General features: G+C 38.8%; 1 protein-coding gene across 5 annotated transcripts in view; it reads right to left on the bottom strand.

Annotated features, from left to right (window-relative positions):
- Positions 1-13,760, bottom strand: part of LOC105199938 (homeobox protein orthopedia) — a 32,197-nt gene extending 18,437 nt beyond the window's left edge. The window contains exons 1-4 of one of the 5 annotated variants that reach the window (XM_039451648.1): positions 13,473-13,760; positions 8,237-8,515; positions 8,015-8,089; positions 6,700-6,881 (exon numbers count right to left, since the gene is read on the bottom strand). In XM_039451648.1, coding sequence (XP_039307582.1) covers positions 6,700-6,881; positions 8,015-8,089; positions 8,237-8,515; positions 13,473-13,518 — 582 coding nt within the window. In that variant the 5' untranslated portion in view covers positions 13,519-13,760. The remainder of the gene's footprint in view (positions 1-6,699; positions 6,882-8,014; positions 8,090-8,236; positions 8,516-13,472) is intronic. The other 4 variants (XM_039451650.1, XM_039451649.1, XM_011167272.3 and 1 more) reach the window with 4 other exon arrangements.
- Positions 13,761-16,829: the final 3,069 nt, after the last annotated feature.

The raw sequence follows: 16,829 nt of genomic DNA, 5'->3' as shown, positions 1-16,829 counted from the left end.
GGAAACGTTGCTCTTAAGTTCGAAAAAAGCCGCGCGGTAAGTTCTCCGTCACGTTTCGCAGCGAGCAACGAAACCACATTTCCCATTTCTCGGGGCAAGACAATAACGAACTACATTTATCCTCGCTGCAGTCACTTGCTTATCCCAAAGGACGGCCGAATGACATCGCCATTCATCCGGTTCCCGGGGGATACTTTGAAAGCAATACTCTAGCACCCGCTACCGCGCTGGACGAGCCACCATCTCTCTCGTGGCATATGTGACTTCTGCAACTCGCGATATATCGAGGCGAGAAGAGTCACGCGCTTATCCATCGACTTCTCCGAGAGATCCGGACTCTCGCGGTTATCGTGATTCATCGCTCCTCTCTCTCGTTCCTAGTCTCTTATTAATTATAATTTATAATAATATAATTAGCGAAAATTTATTACAATCTTATGTAAATAGCTCGTCTCTTAATTATGATTATCTAATAGAAACGCGTGCAAAATTCATATTGCTCTTATATTGTACAATCACTTTTAATTACGCTGATAATTCGATAAATATCATAAAAATGCACGCGAGATAGATGAGATTTTGGTTCGTTTGGCTACAGGATTTTCGCGGCGCATCCCGGAATTCACGTCAGGAATTCGGTACGCCCCGAAAACATTTTTGTTCTTCTTCCATTTTTGTTAATAAAGCGGCATTATTAAAAAAAAATAAAAAAACATAATGTTTCTAGAGAAACTGGCCATTTCCGCATTAATGATTTTACATCGCGATTCGCGGAGCTGAGAGAATCGAAGGATAAGTTTGTCGGCTCGACGGCGACGTACGTGGCGGTACACGATATGGCTGAACGACGGTAATCCACGAAACGATCACGCGCGCGGAAACAAGTTGTCCTTTTTTGCGGGTCCCCGAAAGTTCGCGCTCATCGACGAAAGGTCGTGGCCCATAAAATTTCCGGCAGTGGGCAATCGAAAGGACCCTTCAGCCTAGAAACGAGCAGTTACGTGAGGCAGTTAAGTTAAATGCCTGTTAGCAGACGTTAACTGCCCGGCGCTATGGGTTCTATTCCGTGGACGATTGCAATTTTAATCGCCTCTTCATTATGATTAAATTTAAATCGACCGTGTGCAGTCTAATAAAGCTCGTTCTACTCGGTGCCGTTCTCTCGAAACAGAAAATGTCTCCTGGGCGGATTAAAATACGCGTAATTAAAACCGTAAAGTGCCGATACGCCGCCCGAAATAAACTGTCGGCTTAGTAATAAACGTCCGGCTGAAAAAAGCTTTTGTCTCAAACTCTCTCGCGAGCGGTCTCTCGAATGATTAAACTTTATTTGAAGCATCGAGCGCGGCGAATTAATATTCGGGACATGATTGACGGTAAGGAATAACGCGCCGCGCGCGCGTTCTAAAAGCGTGCACATCGCATGAAAAAAAGCCGTTGACCCCGTGCGTCAATCGCGAATTCCCGCCGCGAGCGGCCTGCGGCGGTCCCGCATTATTTCGCCCGGTGGTAGCTACCACCGCGCGAAATAATGCATAACCATCGAGCGACGCTTTCATTGAGGAATAATATTCCAAATATTATCGCGAGGCTCTGAGGGACGGGAAGATCTGCGAAACAAACAAATGCTTTTTGTTCATTTCCATTGACGTCTTGTATATACTTCTTTTTCTTTTCTTCTCTCCCGTTTACACCGGGAAATCTATCACAGAAAATTTAAACTGCGAGCCGCAGGCTCTCAACGCATCGTGAAGTCCCGAAAAATTTTATTAAAAAATATACCTGAAACTTTGCAAGGTTTTACACACTATGAGAATGCCCTGCAGCTCTTGCCGCTTGTAACTGCATTCTCGATGCAGAATAAAAATCATGTTAACCGTAAGGTACTGAAATGCCGCTTCCGCGCTTATGGAAAATACAGTCGATCGTCGCACGTCAAATGTGACAGTACACAACTATTTCGATGCAGCCGTGAAGTTGATTACGCTTAGCAACACCGCTCCGCAAACCGAGTAGAGCGCCGCGCCGGGCTGTATGGAGAGTACGTGAGTACCCCTTTTTTTTTCGAAAATGATAAAACTCGGTCTAATGTAAAATTCATTATGTCCATTACGGCTAATTAAGCGGAGCGAACACTCACCAAAAACCCGTGCATTTTTCAGCGATAAAGTCGGCGGCTCTTAATTATTTTATTTCGGGCGAACGCGCTGACCGGTAATTCCCTATATTTTATACACACACACGTGAAAATCTCGCGGTTCTCTATCACGGAAATGAACGCGTAGCCTTCTGATACGCATCTTAGGACAATACGTATCGTCGCGCTAACGAGTTCGCAACGGAACAATAATCGCATTAAGACGTTAATTAAATGTTACACATAATTTCAAATAGCTGCATAATGCCACTTCGAAGTAATTGTTGTTTGTACAGCAGTTCTCACGATGCGTTACCTGTGCAATTTAATAGTTGTTCATTAACGGGAATTAGAGATGGAGCAGCAATTACGCCTCTCTTCGAGCGATAATAAATTACAAATCGATGAACCGTAATATTTCATTACGCTATTCCAAGTATTTTGTTGCTAATCAGGGATGCTTCCCATTGTTCCGCCGCATTGTGCTCGATCGGGAAAAATGGTGACTGATTAATCTCTCCATGCGACCGTTCGCTCTGTACGGCGGCGTGTGCGTATACGTGTGCGCCGATTGCATTCGAAATATCTCTATTGCACGCGGTATCGATCGAATTTTGAGTGCAACGAGTTATAACGACAAATAGTTTTCTTTTCGTTTGTAAATTAATACAAAAGCATTCTGTGTAATAACAATGAGAAATATGCTTCAATTATCGTTAATAATAAAGCAAACGTCGAGCCACCTGACATTTTGACGTTTTCGAACAAAAAAAGTGTGTCCAGACTTGAGGATTATTCAGTAAAAGATTACTTGACAAAAAATTATTTAACAAAAAACTGTTGTAATAAGAAAAGCGAACGTGTGAGATGATCAAAGATGATTATATAAGCGACGTGTATCGACTAGCGAGCGGAGCAATTCTGTAACTATCACAGTTATCAGAGGAACAGAGAAGGAATGAGCTACCACGTTATTATGTGCTACGCACTCGTAGCGAGCAATTTTCTACCCATTAATGCAACGATTATACAACAGAGCTATTACGCTTACTGTATCAATGATGCGGAGTGTCATAATTTATGTTGCGATGCAGCGTAGATTATAAAAACGAGTGAAATCACTCGTGAACGGATTTCTCCCGATCTCTGATTCCAAATTTAATTTCTCGCGAATATTCATCATCGTAAGACGATCTTGAAAAAATATTAATAAAGACGCGTCTTATAAAACAGTCCGATTTTCGAGTCCCCAGTGATTTGTAGTTCGACACGCGTGCGCGCCGTATACTCGGAACTTGTAATCAAATTCGTAATTAGGGAGAAACGCGAAATTCTATTTTTGGTATTCCGGAGACCGCGAAATATGACGGGGGTGGCGCATGCATGCTACGGCACGGGGGCGCATCCGGGATCTTTTCCATTCAAGTTCATTACCGCGAACGATCGGCGCTGTAACCGCCGAGCAACGCGGAAGTAATTGAAGAAAAGAAAAAAAATAAAAAGAGATTACTCCGGCCGTCCTTAAAACACATACGATGGATCCGCCATGGCAAGTCAAGAAACCTTTGATAGCGACGCTCGATAGTATAGCGATGCTGAGCGCCGGCGCCTTTCCCTCGCAGCCCCATTGGTGCCGAAGGCCCTCTCCACACGAGTGCCCGCCGCCGGGTTTCCTTGGAAACGCTTCGTTCACGCTGATGTCTACCCTCGCCCACAGAAAACCTCTTTCAATTAGGCAGCCTGCCGCCCGACAGACCCACGAATCCCGATCCGTTTTCTCTCCCGTTCTCTTTTCTTCCTCTCTTTCTTCTCTCGTCTTTCTCTTTTCCTTTTTTGTGTGTGTGTTTTTTTTTTACTTTCTCCCGTCGTTTCCCGTTTCGCTGAAACAAGCACACGCTACTGCGGGGTGCAACGCAAAAATGTCACCCCTGGTGACTTTGAAACCGCTGACTTGTTAAACAATCGAAAGACGCGAGCCGGGAGTCAATGTGTCGCGCGATGAAAATCAGAAATCGCAGCAAACGTTGCGATAATATCGCGGAGTATCAACTTCTTAAAAATATATATCATGGAAAAAGTATTCGTATCAAAAAAAAAAAAAAAACGCTTTCGAAATGGAACGTGTAAAGAAACAATTCACGAGCGAACGAAATTAAAATTCACGAATGGCCGCGAATCCTGGAGTGTATCTCGGTTGTTTCTATAAAAGTTTTCCTTTTTTTATCACGCGATTAAGAAAGAAGATTATAATGTAATCATCAATATCCGGATAGCTGTTCTCGCGGAGTGCGGAGAGTCATTTTATTACGTAACGAACAAATACGGCGTATGTGCGAATTTATATACGCGCGCGAGAGGGACGGAGCATGGCTGCTTGGTATGCGGCACAACGCCCGGCTTGACTGACGCCTCCAAGTTGCGAATAAAATTTTCATGAATTTCTATTAACTCCGTTTTTCTAGACGTGCCCCGGAGACTTAAAAAAGTTCTGTCAGCTGAGAGCCCGCGGGGAGGCCGAAATCACCCTTTCGCGATGGTCAAATCCGATCGAAAAGACAAACTTTCAGTTGCTTCGTGTGGCTTGATTTCGAATATTATAGTTCGACGTGTAAAATTATCGTCGAGAGATGTAAAGATTAAGAGTGTGTAATTAAGAAACCAATATTTTTTTTTAAGTTAGCTTAATTAGCTCGTTTTTAAATCAGTTTTAACGTAATACAGAGAAATCTCTGTCTTCCCAATCAAGCGGAATAATATCGATGCGGATTGCAAGTATGTTATAACGGAATCAGAATCTTAATTTTATTATCGCACTCTGTTGAGCGCTTGTGTTTGAGCGCCTCGTCTTTACATAAGTGATCACTCGTCATCGTTTCGAATTTCATCATTGCATGAAACTTTTCATTGAAGCCGAATATAAGTATCCTTAGTTAATTTTTCAATGAAATACGTGCCAATAATGCGTTCGGCGATCAAACGGAAAGGTCGATAAACTCTTAGATGAATAGGACAGGAAAATTCAAGCCTTTTCGTTTCATGAATTCTGAGATTTCCGTCAGTTCTGTATTTAGATAAACCGCGGAAATCACGAGTGTATTCTTGCTGTCAAAAACACATTATGCTCGTTAAATTATAATGCGCAAGATGCCTCGATTTACCGTGTCTTTTTTAATTTGATCCGACGTTTATTGTTGACGCGTCTATTTTTAATGTTCGTCGTTAATAATATACGCTATTTTTGATCCATTACATCTCTGTATTAATACAACATAATTAGTCCTCTCTTAAGTCATTCCTCTATATATTTTCCCTGTAAAATAAAACTTTTTCCTCGATCATATGTTGGGTAATTGAGCAGAGTAAGCACAAGTTTGAATTATAATTATCCCAATTGATAATAAATCTAATATAAATTGTATACGCTGAAAGAACGAGTTTACTGAAGTATCTCTAAAAATTTAACCAAATGCGGGTCTGAAAATAATTTTGTTGGACCGTTGAAATACTTATGAAGGACGTTCAAGCATGATGAGTAAGGCTATAAAAAGTTTTGATATTCGCAACCGAGGTTGAGCAACAAAATTATATTTTCAGATCTGTGCAGTTTAATTTTTTTAAATATTTTACCAAAATCATTCTTTCCGTGTATCTTCACATAAAAATTTCAAAGATCGGTAACAGCAGCTGTTGAAGGATCGATAGAATCGAAGGGCAGCTTTCGGGGGAAACGCGGTCGAGATTTCTGGATCTTTGATCCCGGAATTCCTGATGCCAGAGGCAGGACTTGCGAGCTTCCGCAAAGTTTCGCGGTCGCCTCACAACCAAGTGGAACTCACCAAAATTCGGAACCCCGCAGGGTAAGGGCTTAGCTACTGCTCCAAGTTTCACTTTAATCCAAAAAGCCACGGTAGGCCGACACAATTGATTTCGCTGGAGTTCCGGTACTAGTCAGGGTATACGTTTCTGAGGATAACCGAGAGGTCACCACACGACAATTTATGCTACCACGTAATGTCTTAACATCACTCAAATACATGCCATCAAATTTTTACACATCAGTGACATTATCTTTTCGTATTTATAAATTTTTATAAACGTCTATTCTTATACAACCTTGCGTGTTATCTGACATATTATTATGTCACTCATGTATCGTATCAGAGCTTCATCCTCTCCATATTTATACGATAAGATTTACAACGATAATAAATCACCACACAATAATCAAGATAATTATACAAATAAATTGGTCGTTGCAAAAAGTGCACGCATTACGAAAAATTAAATCTGATTTTCTGGGGAACAGATAATTCTAATAACTCTTCCTTATAAGTCAAATCGTAAAAAAAAAGAGTCGAATTGCGCAATGTTGTATTTTTACACAGCGATCGATTTAAATAAACGTTGAAACCAATGATTCAAAATTGCAATTTTTATTTTAACATGCATGCATGTAATTCTGGCACAACGATAAACGCGAGATCACGCGATAAGTTCTCTGGCTCACGCTGAAATTAATCATTTCGTGCCAACGGCAATGTGTACATTTTGACCACACCTACCTGAACGCGACTTTCCGTGAGGCCAATCCTTAGTGCTATTTCCTCCCTCAGGAAGATGTCCGGATAGTGAGTTTTGCCGAAACACCTTTCCAGTTCGTTAAGCTGAGCCGGTGTGAAACGCGTCCGATGCCGCTTTTGCTTCGCAGGCTTGTCATCGCCTTGCCCGATCCCCGACGCGCTACCTAAAATGCAAAACCATAGTTAAATAGTATAAACGTAAAGCGTTGCATTTTCACCGATATCGATTATCTTTCGTTCTAAAACGAATTGCTAATCGAAAGGCTAATTAGGAGCTAAAAGTCATGTATTCTCTGCCGCATTTTCCACATTTTAAGAAATAGAAAATTAAATACGTGTAATATACAATCTACTCATTTAAAATTATCGATATTGAAAAAGAATATGAAAAAGTGTGAAATCGATTAGAACAAGTATAGTATTGATAAAGTTCTTCGTATAATCTCGAGATACTCATCAAGTCAACAGTTATCAATTTTATTAATTATGATTGTTAATAAATTAGTACAGTTTATAAATAAATAAAATAAAAAAAAATTAATATCTTGTATTTCAATACAATATTAATATCTGACAATCTCTATCTATTAAAATACTTCATAATTATATAGATTGTAACCATAACTTGTGCTGCACATCGTTCAACAGTTAAATTTAAAGACTCGCAATACGGTTAATATGCACGCTTTTACATTTTATTTATGTAACTTCAATATGAACGTGACGTGTAAAAATGACGTGACCAATTTAATATTAAATCCAGAGCAAAAATTTCAAAAATCAATAATCTTAAAAATGCCGTTCTAGTTTTTATTACTAAGATTTCTTAAACATATTTTTGCAAAATTGCATTTTAGCCTTAAATATTCATAAATTATTAATTAATTTAATTCCACTGAAATTATATCAAATTTATATCATGAGGTTTCTATATATTCTCACTTATTACAATCTATTGTAATTTATTAATTGCAAAATATAAGTCGATATCCACTTTATATATTTTTAAACACGTTTAAACTTTTCTCACAAACAATATAGAAATACGCTAGTGCACACTTGCAACAAAATGATTTCGTCTGCTTCTTATTCATATTGAAAAACATCGCGCAATCCGTTCAGGGAATATATCATACGCTCATTGCTCACGTAATATTCGTGGAAAATCGATGCGATTTATCTTTCCATTTTACCCTCATCCAGCAATATAGTGAACAGATAAAATCTGTCATTCATTCCATCACAAATCGTTCACAATTTCGCAATACTATCTTAGAAATGTAAATAAAAGGAGCACCTATAAAATGGGACGATTGAATTCTCGATCGTCGAATTTCTTCTACTTCTATATAATCACTCTCCTTTTGATAACCTGAAATGCGTTTTAGAGTAAAATGCGTGTAATAGATTAAGAGATGGTGGATTAAGCTTGCGCGTGGTTAGTCGTTTTCCGCGCCCCCTTTCCTCAATGATTCTCGACCAACGAAAGCGAACGTTTCAGGGCGTAGCTCATACGTACCTGTGCCGGGCATAGTCATGATCAATTCCTGATGAAGCGTGAGGCCACCACCCGCGGAAAGACCAGAGCCCAGATTCACACCCAGCACGCCGTGCTCCTTGTCGTACCGCTTCAGATCTTGCGCATCCTTCGCTCCTACGTGCGTGCAGCGACGAGGTAGGTAAGAGGCAGAGAAAAAAAGAAGACGTGCCGCTTCAGTTTTCTCCCATCTTTTTTCTTTTCGCCGGGCTTCCTCGTGCTCCGCACATGCCTCTCGCTCGCCCGCCCCACGCGCCCGCTCTACGTAGTTTAAATTTGTATAGGAGCAGAAGCTGGCCGAGGGGTGTACGGACCACTTAGCGAGGAGGTGCGAGAATCGTCACCGTATACTCTGAACTTCTAGGCGCGCAAACACACGTCCCGATATTCCACGCACTCGTCCACAAGTAGGTATATGCATATATGTGTACGTATACACATGTACATACGTATCTTGTGTTTTTGTATATGAGCGTGTGGCATCGTGTACGTTATGTGCATACGTGAATGTATCGTTGTATCGCGGAGGGTGTCCATCTCAGATCAGTACGCCTACACTACTCTGTGTGTCAGATCGCAGGTATCGCACGTCGTTGTGCATTGTCAAAGATGCTTACGTAATGAGGTAAACTAGTTTAGTCAGGTACGACCGCGACGTGGACGCATCTTTTGCGTCACCAAGGAGGAAAAGAGTATTCGTTAAAAGTTTCCACCTGCGTAATCCGACTACGCGATAGAATAAATGCGATGGAGCTGCGCGAAAAATAGGAAAAGTGAAATAACGTGAAATTAACTCCCATGTAAGGGTTATTAGTAATTTTAACATAAATATTGACATTTATAAGGATGATTCATTTTTCGTAAAACTAAATATTTGGCGCAAAGACCATTGTCCCATTGTCAAAAAGATCCTAAAGTCTTATTTTCTAAATTTCTATATTCAAATTAAGATTCTTTTAAGTATTTAAAACGTATTATTTTTATTTACTATTTTTATTTACTAATTTTATTATTTTTATTTATTATCCGGAAGCATCGTGACAGGGGTATTTATTTGTATGAAAGAGATTTCCTGACAAATTTATTTGCTGCATTTTAAAAATTTATTATTTCACAATTTTATTTAAATATGTATACTTCTAATAATAAAATGAAATGCAGCTTACGTTGAATATTCTCTAGTTTTGTTTGTGATCGTAAAGTTATAAAGAAAGATACCGAAAATCAATATTAAACTTTATCGGACTATTGTGTAGGAAAACTTAACTGAATGAATATCTAGATGAATGAATTTCACGACGTCTTTCTATTTATAAAATTTTAGCGATTTTATTTTATTGTAAAATTTAGAAATATTTATGAGTTTTTTTTATTTAATGAGAATTCGGATTCTCTTACGTGGATTCTTCATTTCCACGTTGAAATTCCTATTATTAAAGAATTAATAATTATAATAGTAATAATTCTTTTGCACATAGCGATAACAAACTTTATGATGTAAAAATCGCATTCGAACAATCGCAGTGCTATATTACATTTCCTAGAAGAAAATCGAAAAGGGAAATTTCTTCTCTAACATTTACTTTGCATAATTACATCAGTATTACTTCGAGATACTACTTTCCCTCTTGTTAAAGATTGGGAATGATTATTTAATTCCGCATTAATTGACCGGATTATCGAAGATCATAATCAAATTAAAACGCTAATCACTAAAGGATCGCGTGGGATGCCGCTAGGCATTCGTTCTACACGTGTATATATATATATTTTTTTGCTCATGGAGTACCGCGGTAATTCAGGATGCGTGAAGCGGCTGTAGAAAAAAAAACAGAATTTTTATAACAGCCGCGCGTTTATCGACATTTGAAAACCTCGTGATTGACAGCCGCCCGCGCTTGAAACGTCTGAATAATAAAGTCATAAATCACATTACTATCCGGAAATGTCGTGACAGACGTATTTATTCGCGTGTCACGTTCGCGAGCTGTGCCCGCCTTGTCTCAATGGATGGCCGATGCACCAAATGCAATTAACGTATATCATAAAAAATTTTAACAGACACACTTTAAGTACGGCGAGATGTGCGCAACTTTTCCGAGGGGGGCCAAATCTCATTTTTTAATAAATTGAAGGGTAATAATTGAAGACATATCGAGATGCAGTCGCGAATCGATCGGCCCTAAGTATGTGTTTGATCTTATTTGACGGAAGACAGATAAGTGCAATTTATGAGAAACAAGCGTGACGTCGGTGTGACGTCTATCACGTTCGCGTAAACTCAGATGTAATCACTGCAGACGGCATGCGACGATTACAATTGTTTGAATGAAATCGAGATCTTAACGAAGCTGAATAATTTTGAAAAATCCTTTCGCCATTTGTATGCATCGCCATAGGTGTTGAATTCATGTTCGATAATCGCAATAATGTTAATCCGAAATTAAACGAGAAACAAGTGTATAAACTGCATGGTGACAGAGTAAATATGACGAAGAAAAATCAACGTTTAACGCTTAACGCGAAAAAAAATGGAGCTATAACTTTCTTTTAATCCGGTTAACGTGTAGCGCTTTACTCAGTTCTCGCCACCTGCAACATTCTAACTCTCTAAACCGTTCCTCAACTTCTCGCGTAATGTAATCAGTGTTGAGGTAATTAAGATCATCAAACTCGAGAAGCGGCTTTCTTGAGATGGAGGAGATCGAAGACGTGCAACGTCACGTGTTACCGGCACATCTCACTATTCTTTCGTGTAATTTTTTATTCTGGATTTCGTTCAATGTCGATTTTTCTATTTATAATTTTAGAAAATAAATCTGTTGCAAAAGAAAAATTTTCTTTACTTGAGAAAACCTAAAGTGGCATGATTAACGATTTTATTATAATAAAACAGTACAAAAAAAACAGTACAAAACCATGTAGAAAATAAAAGTCACGCAATTAACAAAATTACTTGATTTTTTGCACGTAGAAGGTAAAAGTTAAATAATTTTATTAATTACACAATAAACAATCTTCGTAAAAGATTTACGGCAAATTTCTATATTATAACTTTGTCATGCGAATACCGAGAGAACGAAAATGAAAATAATGATAAACATCTTTTATATGAAAATGAATTAAAGAAGTATTAAATTGTACATCGATGCGCAAAAATAAATAAAATACCGATATAAAAAATATAATTTTATGAATATCAATCAGTGCAATAAACATTTCGTAGTGAATTATACTAATTGTAATCTACAGTTACGACGAGTTTATTCACAGTGGATTAGCCAGAACAAAACGCGTAGGCCCTACACCAACCGACGGGTGATGAAAGGGTCAAATTAAGAGGAATCCGGATTCAGAATTTATCTTTCTTGTAAACATGCGAAATCGCATGTCAATACGATTAGAAAATAAGCTTTAAAAAAGTAGTTTCATGAAATTCGCGAATAAACACAAAGTTCGCGGCGTTTTAAGTGGCGTAAAATATAATCGTCAAATTTTAATAACAATTATATTCAATGGCAAATTATAATTCGCCTGTTTTACACAGGAGACATCTTGCCCTGAAGATTCCGATTTTACTATCAGTAATTGCCATTTAAATGTCACTTTCTTTTAGCGTTGTAATTACCATCTCGTGATATAATATATATATATATTTCTCTTATAAATTTCACCATAAATGGTACGCAATTAACTTTAACGAAGCTATGTGACCTATAATAATGCACGTGAAAGATTTAGGAGTATCTAAAATTATATATAACTAAATTTATAACCGAATCTATTTAAATAAAGATTTAATTAAGCTCGATATTTCTTTTCGACCGATTTGACTTCATCTTGAATATCTTATACTAATAGCACTTACAGCTAGACCGGAAATACTCGTAGTACTCGTAATAATGTCTGATTAATTAACGTCACTTTCAATTGTGATTTTTAATTGCGGTAGACCGACATGGTAATGCCGCGTTACGATTCAACAAAAAGCTGACACGCTAAACTTAAAATAAACTGGCTCGCGCACTATAAAAGCTATGAAGAAACACACTTCTTATGGGACACCTGATGCTACAGCGGTACTTGGCGCCGCGCTTGACTGTAGTATCAAAGTTTAACATTTATTATTATATGATTATCACGCTATTATTGTCATTTCACATTCTACATTAGATATAAAAGCGAGATTAGCAGAAGCGATTTTAGCATGACATTTTAATATTTCATTTAATATCGACAGAGCGATGACATACGCTAATAATTAATATACTTGTCGACGACAGCGGCGATCACAGATCAAATAACTATTATTATTTAACCTTTCACATTTCTTCCCGACTCTTCTATTGTAATTAGAAAAAGTGAGTAGCTTCGCCGGTACCGCTGTTGACGTAGGTGAAATTGTTTGTTGCTATTAAATTAATGAGTGATTGATGACTGTGACTGACACTTAATCCTGAGGGAGACGTGTACCTGATCCGATCATCAGACTGCCCAACACTTCACGATGTCTTTCACATTGGTTTAAAAAAAAAGACTCGATAACACTGGATTGTAAATCGGAAGCGACTCGCGTGGTACCGTCGGCGAAACATCTGATGGCTTCCGAAGAACTCCGGTTGCAAGTTACTTAATGCTTCTGATCGAATACATTTGCTACATGTGACTGACAACTAGTCAGACAATGGCGTTTCACTCATTAGATACCGCGTGGTCCGCATGATCACTAGTGACGTATCGGTTAACTAAAACGTGACTAATTTCTGCAATGCTAAAAATATAATTATAACAATCGATACGGTGTACTGGACGATGAGCACTTATCGACTTTAATTCACAGTTAAAAATAGGCGTGTTATAATAATACGATCCAAAATTTCGTGCTAACCACCCGCTCTTTTGTATTTGGAATCGATTCAGAATACACACTTAATTATCCTGATAAACATGTGTCATTCTCAGCATAGTTTAAGGATTTAAATCGGACATTTAAATCGGAGAGCTTCGATTTGTAGGGCGGAACGAAGGCGATGAATACTGCGAATCTCAGCCAGCTTCGGGATTCTAATTCGAGTTTAGACCTAACCATAACTAAGCGCGTTACTTCAAATCGCGGCAGATATTATTGAGATCGCTAAATTCTAATTCGGGCACAGTTTCCTCGACACACACCAACGTACCGGATGGGATTTCTGACTCAAGTGTGTACGGTACTTACCGGAGATACCGTGTACGGAACCGCCGGCGGTGATATTGTTGAGCATGCCGCTCAACCGCGGGAGCGTAGCTCCGATACAGCACGCGGAAGCGGAAATCCGCGCGACACCGCGAGCACCTCACCCTCAACTCTCGAGGAACCACGAGGACGAGAAAAAAAATTGTGACTGGCGGCGCGACGCACGGGGCCTTCCTGGATGAGTATTTGGGTGTACAGACGAGCCTGAGGACCGGCCCGTGCCTCAGGAAGGCAAACAGCGAACTGGCCGACTGCCATATCCGAACTCCCCCACTCACGCCGGCTTGGCGGGCATATCGGCGTCCCGTTCGCGTCAAAGCGCGCACCGTCGATCTCTCGCTTCCGCCACCGGCTCGCGGGTGTCCCTACCACCTCGCGTTCTCCGCTGGTGGGCGTGATATTAAATGGCTCCTATCCTTCAGATCCAACACCAGGACTCAGGAAGGTAGCTAGCCGCGACAGCGCCTTTCTGCGATATCTCGCTCTTAGCGAGCCAAGTTTTATTCCTTCCTTTATTTTCAAGAGAAAGTGTTAATTATCAAAATACTAAATTACTGTGAACTCTAGAAATGCTCACTATCTATTCTAGTAAAAAAAAAAAAAAAAAAAAAAAAATAGCGATCATGCTAATAAGGTGGAATTTCGAATCTCGGATGATGCGGAATTAATTTACTCCTTCGAGAAGAGGCTGCTACATTTATATATCTTCTTTTGCCGTTTGCTCGTAGTAAATTCATTGAACTACGTTGAGAATTGCCACGATCATATCGGCGGTAGTAGGAAAGTTAAACCGAACCACGCGGTCACTAATCGGTAGGATCAAGTGAGTGCGCGCTCGAATAGGACACGGGGGTGACGAGACAGGCCGAGACGATAGCTTCGGAAGAGTCAGAATAAAAAGAGGTAAGGTGGAGATGGACTCAGGAAGCAACGAGGAACCACGTAGCCGGAGGTACCCCGTCGTCGGATTTTCCGTCGCCGGGCCGCAATGGTTGGTAGCCATGCGAGGGTTGCCCATATCCCGAGGTAAACTCTATCCAGGTTACCGTCTCTTTCGCCGTCTCCGCTTTGTGGTAGGCGGTAACCGCCGCGAACGCAGCTCCAATGAGCGGGTAGCCCGCCCTCTGGATGCCCCACTAGTTTTCGCGCGGCGGAGATTTATTGAAATTTTATTTTTATGGCCGGCAAGAGCGCGCGCGGGCGCTCGGCGTGGCGCGGCGCGGCGTTGCGAGGGAGAGAGGAGAGATGCGAGCAGACGACCGGCCGAAGGAGACGAGAGAGAGCCCTCTTCTTCTCATTTCCTCCGCCTTTCTTCCCCCTTCCCGAACCCGAGCGTTTCACTCTATCTCCGTTCCCGTCGTCCCACACCCCCTTCGCACCCCTCATCGCGCTGTTTCGCGTCCTCTCGCTTGCCGCGCCACGCTTTTCCACCCTCGCGCGCTCTCGCGCTCGCTCTCTCGCCGGAATCTCGCCCGCGCCGCCGCCACGCGCCGCGGCCGGTCTCGATCTCGCTTTCTCGCGCTGCGGCCCGCCTTACTCGCTCTACGTCCTTTTAATTCAATAGCTACCCCTTTTTATAACGCGGCAGCCCCGTGCAGCGCGAACGAAAGTCGCGATGGCTCCTAACGCTTTGCTTGACCCGCCAACGCGCGATTCCCGCGATCCTACATGAACGGCATTCCATCCCATTTGTGACGATCACAAGGGATGCATGTAACGCGGTAGTTTTGTAATTACGCCGGATAATGTTCATGTTAATTTTTTATTAAAATCTCAGATTCGCTCGAAGTCGTCACATTTGCTTTTCAGTTCTCATGAAAAGCAGATAAAAACGGTTACATTTTATATTAGCCTCAACTATTTATTAACACCGTATAAAAAACGTATGACTTATTATTAAATTCGCTTGGATCTAAAACAACTACTGTTTAATATATATTATGCTTATACATAATGTCACTTAAAGTATAATGTTACCTAACTTATATATATATATATATATATATATATATATATATATATATACACATATATATATATATATAATTTTCCATCCAATTAATTATTATTTATTTTCAAAATTAATACTTTTCAATGATATATTTTGATACATACTTTCGATGTTTAAACACGTATTCTAAATATATTCTCTAAATTTGGCTAATTTTATCTCCATAAGGTTAATTAATTGAACTTTCTTGTAATGTGGATCCATGTCATTAATATTTTTCGTAGTTCTATTAAAGTGACTAACATTCATAGATGAATGTGAACTATTCTGCTTTCAGTGCATATACATTAAATTGATTATTAATATCACAAATTAATATACAGAGTATTTCATTTAAATCAAATTTTAATTATAAATTCTTTCATGAATTTGAAGTCGCATTTTCATCAGTAATTCGTACAAATCACCATGTACATTAGCAATTTGTAAACAACAAAGCTAATATATTAATATTCAATCAATATTGTATTGTAATTCGTTATTCTAGTGTAATAATTATTACTCTTTACAAATAGGAGAAATCTCAAGTTAGGTAACTTTGTTTTTTTTTTTAAATGTATCGCTGCAACGAGCATATTTGTGTAAATTGTAAAAAGCGTACACCACAGAAATACGTTGAAGGGTCACTATGCTCTGACGAAAGCTAAAGGACTAGAGAGAAAATAACGAGCATATAAATTGCTAAAGTAATATTAAATACAAATAACAAAAATAACTTTTATAATAAATTATAGCAATTATTTTATTATTTATTATATCAATAATTTCTATAATTTATTAAAATAATTTATTAAAAATCTAAAATAAAATTTAAAATGCTATGTATAAATCATGTAGTTTAATAACCTTTAAATTTCTCTTTTTATAAAATGTAGTATGAATAACATACGCATATATTATTTCTAATATTTATACATGTATGTATATATTGTGTTCACACATTTATATATACACAGTAATTAATAGTCTGTATTAAATTCTTTCGCAAAATTTTTTGCTGTTTTAGACAAAATAAACGAACATCTTATAACATATCTTTTTAAACCATTCTAAATGGTTCTGTTATTAAACGTAGGAGAATAACATTATTAAAATTTGTTACAGAGAGATGTACCTGGTTAAACGTATCCTTTTTTTGCACTTTTGAAAATACGAACAAGTAATGGGAAGAGTAATAGACTGTTTATTTAGAAATTTAATACTGACAGTATTTTAAAAAAATTGGCCAGTAATTAATTACTTATTTTGGGTATTAAAAGTGCTATTGTTAGTACTTTAATAGTCACAAAATGAATAGTTAATTTCTGGCCAATTTAATATCGTCAGTA

The sequence above is a fragment of the Solenopsis invicta genome, chromosome 7 (assembly GCF_016802725.1).
Source record: "Solenopsis invicta isolate M01_SB chromosome 7, UNIL_Sinv_3.0, whole genome shotgun sequence".
In the NCBI taxonomy this organism is placed as follows: domain Eukaryota; kingdom Metazoa; phylum Arthropoda; class Insecta; order Hymenoptera; family Formicidae; genus Solenopsis; species Solenopsis invicta.
The sequence above is the reverse complement of the archived record's forward strand: the minus strand, read 5'-3'. Positions and strand labels throughout refer to the sequence as shown.